The sequence below is a fragment of the Cebus imitator genome, unplaced genomic scaffold (genome assembly GCF_001604975.1).
Source record: "Cebus imitator isolate Cc_AM_T3 unplaced genomic scaffold, Cebus_imitator-1.0 Scaffold18, whole genome shotgun sequence".
NCBI classification, from domain to species: Eukaryota; Metazoa; Chordata; class Mammalia; order Primates; family Cebidae; genus Cebus; species Cebus imitator.
In genome coordinates this window covers 11,480,946-11,486,945 of record NW_016107333.1, presented here as the reverse complement: position 1 = coordinate 11,486,945, position 6,000 = coordinate 11,480,946, and the positions used below count along the sequence as shown (strand labels likewise).

Genomic DNA, 6,000 nt, shown 5'->3' with positions numbered 1-6,000 from the left:
TATTATACTAAAGTTATGCAAGATGTTACCATTGAGGTAAACTGGTATATGGGATATTTGTATTATTTCTCACAACTGCATGTGGATCTACAATTATCTCAAAATAACAAGTAAACAAAAAAATCAACTGGAACTCTCTTACATAGAGGGAATATAAAATAGTACATCCACTCTGGAAAATAATTTCATAATTTCTTATAAAGTTAAACATATACTTGCCACATGACCCAGCAATCCCATTCCTAGATATTTACCATAGACAAATAAAAACTTATATCCACACAAAAATGTACATAAATGTATGCAGCTCTATTATTGTCAATACTGGAAACAACTTAAACATCTTTCAGTGGGTAAATGGATAAATAAACTGTGCTATATCTAGGCAACAGAATATTACTCAGCAATAAAAAGGAACAAACCACTGACACATGCAACCACTTGGATGAATCTCAAAGACATTTATGAGTGAAAAAGACCAGTATCAAAAGGTACATACTATATGATTCCATTTGTATGACATTTTCAAAAGGACAAAAGTGTAGTCATGGAGAAGAGTGGTTGCCAGATGTTATATAGGGGAAGGGTGTTAACACAAAAGGATAACACAGGGAATTTTTTCAGGGTGATGTTACTGCTGGAATTCTGATTGTGGAGATAGTTACAGGAGTCTAAACATATGTTAAAATTCATAGAACTGTGCACCAAAATTAATAAGTCAATTTTTCTATATGTTAATTTAAAAAATAAAAGAAATTTTTAAAAGACAATTTTGACATTTAAAATGTATGGTTAAATACATTTAGAGAGGCTATTTAGAATTTGTTGTTTGCAGCATAATTCCAGATACAACAGCATTTTAAAGATTACCATAGGCTTTATTTCACAGTGTATTATGGAGCTCACAGAACATAATATGAAAATTTCCTAACTCAAACTTCAATTAAGAAAAAAGAAAAACAACAGTTTTAATGTCAAAAATGTTCAATAAACACCAAGTAAAAGAACATTTATTTTGGTAATCTTTACTCAAGACTGTAGCTGCAAACAACATGCTGAACAAGTATCTGCTAATTTTTTAAAAAATAGAAGCAGATTTAGTTTTGCCGACACATTAATGGTGATTATAATAATCATTAAATAGTAAATAAAAAGGTTAAATGACCTATAAATAGACTAAAAGCCATTCAAGTAATTTAAAGCAAAGATGAGCTATGTAACTCTTCAATTAAGATAGTAGATTAAAAACTATGGCATTAAGCCAAATCAAGGATGATATGCATTACAATCAAAGAAATTATCTGTGTAGAAATAAGAACGTTTTCATCATTAACCCCACAAAATTCAAGTAAATACACCAATTTAAAATAGTCTTTTAAGAAACATCTTTGAATGTTTGTCAAAAGCATATAGCATTTTAAAAATGCATCCTAAATGTATCCTAAATGCAATATTCAAATCAGGGAAATGATAAATGCGATATATTCAAATCAGCTAAGTTAAAAAAAATTACTTAGCTATAATTAAGTATTTCTGAGCCAGGTATGGTGGCATGTGCCTGTAGTCCCAGCTATTCAGGAGACTGAGGCAGGAGAATCACTTGAGCCCAGAGTTCAAGTCCAGCCTGGGGAACATACTGAGACCTCTGTCCTTAAAAAAAAAAAAAAAAAAAAAAAGAATTTAAAATATTTCTTTGTGAGTATGTAGGTTTCCAATTCTAGCTATGATTATTCTGAACTACAGAGAGGAAATAGGTCAGCCTATCTATGAAATGGATCAGACCTTCAGCTGCTTCCAGATGGCTTCCGCATTAAATTGAACTATCTACACAGAAACTCCAGTGATGACATAAAACTGTATGTCTGGATTTCCTTCACATTTTATAAAACATTGGTCCCATCGTAGCTATAATATCTGCATAGGGAGCACTCTGGCTCAGCTCGATAGCCTGGTGTTTTTTTAGGACAAGAAAGCTATAAAATTTGGCAGCTGCTTGTTTTCGGTCACTATTTCTACAGAGCTTCATCAGACTAAAGGACTGCATTCCCATCTTGTTAGATTCCTGGGAAAATGATTAGAAAAGAAAAGGGAAATAAGATCATTAGAAGTAAAGCTGGCTACAAATGCATAATGAACAACAAAATATTGACATTTTTGATAAGATATTTTGATTGACATTTTGACCATAAAATCCTTAAATGGAAAAGGGAAATGACTCTTTAGTAAACATAAAAACAACACAAGTCACTGTACACGAGCTAAGTTCATAAAGAACATACATGCAAAAGAATTCCAAAGTGTTATAAAAATGTATAAGGTGTTATACAAATGTTAGGTCTTTTTAAAAATTGATGTTAACACAAATGGCTACTGTGGAAAGGGCAATTAAGCTAAATTTGCAGAGACAAAAAAAAAAAAAAGTCCATGGGACTTTGGGAGGCTTCAAAGACAATAAAAATAATAAACCTATCGGTCTTCTCTTACTTAAATGTACTAGTGTTGGTGTTGATTATAACCAACTCTAGTTTCAGCAGCAGGGGATTATAACTATGTAAAAAACACCCAATTTTTCTGCACAAATTAAAAAGATGTTGGATTCACTATATGGCATCTGTATACCTACTGGAAATAACTGAGGTACAATCAAGCATTTTAATTATGGATGACAATAACTCTTTTCGTGAAGACTAGGATTTGCAATCAGATTCCTAGAATAGTAGTTTTTTAATTAGAAATACTGCAGTGTGGCTAGGTGCGGTGGTTCATGCCTGTAATCCCAGCACTTTGGGAAGCCGAGTAGGGCAGATCACTTGAGGTCAGGAGCTCGAGACTAGCCTGGCAAACATGGTAAGACCCCGTCTCAACTAAAAATACAAAAATTAGCTGGGCATGGTGGTGTGTGCCTGTAATCCCAGCTATCCGGGAGGCTGAGGCAGGAGAATCACTTGAACCTAGGAGGCGGAGGTTGCAGTGAGCTGAGATCACGCCACTGCACTCCAGCCTGGGTGACAGAGTGAAACCTTGTCCCCCCCCAAAAAAAGAGAAAAGGAAATACTGCAGTGAATGGCCAGTGTCCCTATGAGAATCATACTTCTTGGATAGTTGTGAAGCATGTTTAGAAATACCATATACAAGGTTTTGTTGTCCATAACATATAACAAATTAATAAATTAAATACTTTCTCATACTTTATCTTAACCAAAGGTATGGCCCAGGGTCAGTAACCTTTCAAAGATGGTATATCCACCCTACATTTATTCCCCACCTTGAGAGAAAAAGATGCGAATTGGATGGCTTTTTCCCCCAGGAGAGAGAATAAGGACAGCTTTTTCAATTTCAAGAATTATTTTGAAAAACCCTAAAGGGACAAATATGCAAGAGTAAACATAAGTGTTTATTTCTGTTCCCTTCAGAAACCTTTCTGAAATGAAGGTAAAGGAAGAAAAAGTGACAAAGGAAGGAGATAAAGACAAAGAAAGTGAAGACATAACTGATTTAGTAGAGTAGAGACAACTGAAACCTCAGTGCTGGCAGCGGCGAAGGCAGCAAAAAGCAAGCCAATTTGAGACACAGTATCTTAGAAAAGCTCAGGAGTTGGAGACATCTGTGTATCATAAACTGGGAAGCAGGCATGAAGCTGAAAACAGGAGTTCCTTGAGAATTGAATCTACTTAGGAACAGTTAGACCTTCTGTCCACTCCATCACCTCACAGAATCAGAGACCACTACTCACATAGTAGAAGGCAAGGAGTTGCCCTTCCGGAGATACCAAAAACCAAGGCTCTGGACTTAGGACAGTAGCCCTGTGGATGGTGAAGCGTCATACCAAGAATAGTGAGATTAAGGGAAATTCTGCACTCTGAACAGTGAGATAACTGGCCTCTACTTTACCTCCTTTTGATTCCTGAGCCACTGGCATCCTGCTTCTATCTCCTAGGCAGCAGACTTAAAGATTACTCTGGAAAAGCCTACTATTACTATTCTAAGGGGGGAACAAAATCCAGTTATGTAATACAATCTGGGGAAGGTGAGGGGTGCCACCCAATTACCTGAGTGTAAATACTATAAGTCTATAAGCCCTACTCATGCATATATAACTTCCAATCCGTTTTTTGGTGTCTCACTCTTAAATAAAAAACAGATAATCCTAGGATCTACAAGACATTTGAGTAAAATCTCTAATATTAAAGAGCAAAAAGAAATGCATTCAAGAAAATCACTAAGGAAAGCTAATGCAGAGGGCAGAAGTGCAACCTCTGAAGTTAAGAGTATTTTTCATTGTATTCATGAAAATGGCTAGGAAAATAGTGAAACAGTGAGAGGAAGCAGATAAGGGGTTGCTTGGGAATGGGGGTACCAGTTGGAGGTATGCAAATGAGGGATTCTCAAGTGACACAAGGAAAGTTTTTCTGGTTTAAGATATGTTCACTCTCTTGATCGTGGTGAAGGTTTCAAAGTTGTATACATATGTCAAGACTTATCTAATGCATACTTTAAATATAAATAGTTTATTTCATGTTAATCATGTCTCAATAAAGCTGCTTTTAAAACCTAACTGAATAATTAAATAAAAATATTGGGATACTATAAAACAAAAGAATAGTTAGTAACTAAGAAAAAAACTCCTGGAAAACAAAAAGGTGAAAGCAGATATAAAAATTCAATGAAGTATAGAAGACAAAGTTCAAGCAATCTAGAGAGTAGAAAAACACAAATACAAAGGAAATTAATATAGAGGATAAAATATTTGTTAAAAATTAAAGAAGCAGTTCAGGTGATTCAACATTTGACTCATAAGCCCTTCAGGAAGACAAAACAGATAAATTACAAGGAAATTGAGGCCAGGAGTTTGAAATTAGCCTAAGCAACACAGCAGGACCTTGACTCCATGAAAAACTTTAAAAAATAATAATAATAATGAGAAAGTCCAAGAAATTTTAAAAATTTTTCTAAAACTCAGGAACATGAAATTCCTGAATAGAAGAGCACACTACATGATAAACACAGTAAGCGAAAGAAAAAAAGAAAAACATCGTGAAATTCCAGAGTGCCAGGGATAAAAATAATAATTAATAATAAAAGATCAAAAGCTTCCAGGGAGAAAATAAAGGTTACCTACAAAGGATCACCAACTAAGACAACATTTGACCTTTCAACAACATCACAAGAATCCTAGCAATGTTACAAAGCCTTCAACATCTGAGAGAAATATATTTTCAACTTATGTCTAGAGACAATCAATCATGTTAAAGGTGAAATAAATGCTCAGGGTTGTATGGAGGGTCTCTATCTCTTATGGACTCTTTAACTCAGGAAATTATGAAAGGATGTTAACAATCAAAAAATGTAAGATAAAGGAAGATCAAAGCACCAAAAAACACAGAGGTGATAATACATACAGGAAGAGACAAATTCCTATATGTATGACAAAGCAATATCTCAAGACAAAAACTATGGAACAGACCTAAAGAGCAACTGGTTTGGATCAGAACAAGAGGATGGTGAGCTCCCAGATACCTTTAAGGAAAAAAATGGAACTGATGGATTATTTGATAAGAGATATTATAAAATATTATAAAACCATAAAATGGTATTTTTGCCAGAGTTTGTCACAGTTTGGTCATACTGTCAGAGTTTGGAAAAATAATTAAAATGGGTTTAGAGACACTGAGCAAATGAACAAAAATGAGGTAATGATTAACTTGAAAAAAACCTAATGACAAAACAACCATAAAGTTGATAAGAAATATAATTATACTATGAAGCTTCAATGTAAACTAATTTTTATATAGTATTTATGGCAGCAGCTGCTAGTTGTCCTTTAATTTCCATTATCCTCTTCTATAGTAATAGAATTATTAGCTGGGACTAAGTTTACCAAATAAAGACTACATTTCCCAACTAGCTATGGCAATGTGACTAAGTGCTGCTCAATGAAGTGTAAAAAGTGACACAATTTCTGGGTTGTACTCTTGAAGGATATTTTGCAGCTGATTGGAG

The 6,000-nt window shown here is 34.3% G+C and overlaps 1 protein-coding gene across 3 annotated transcripts in view; it reads right to left on the bottom strand.

Moving 5' to 3' along the window:
* Positions 1-407: 407 nt before the first annotated feature.
* Positions 408-6,000, bottom strand: part of RAD21L1 (RAD21 cohesin complex component like 1) — a 30,923-nt gene continuing 25,330 nt past the window's right edge. For all 3 annotated transcript variants that reach the window (XM_037733607.1, XM_037733602.1, XM_037733610.1), the window contains one exon: positions 408-2,062. In XM_037733607.1, the coding sequence (XP_037589535.1) occupies positions 1,874-2,062 (189 nt within the window). In that variant the 3' untranslated portion in view covers positions 408-1,873. The remainder of the gene's footprint in view (positions 2,063-6,000) is intronic.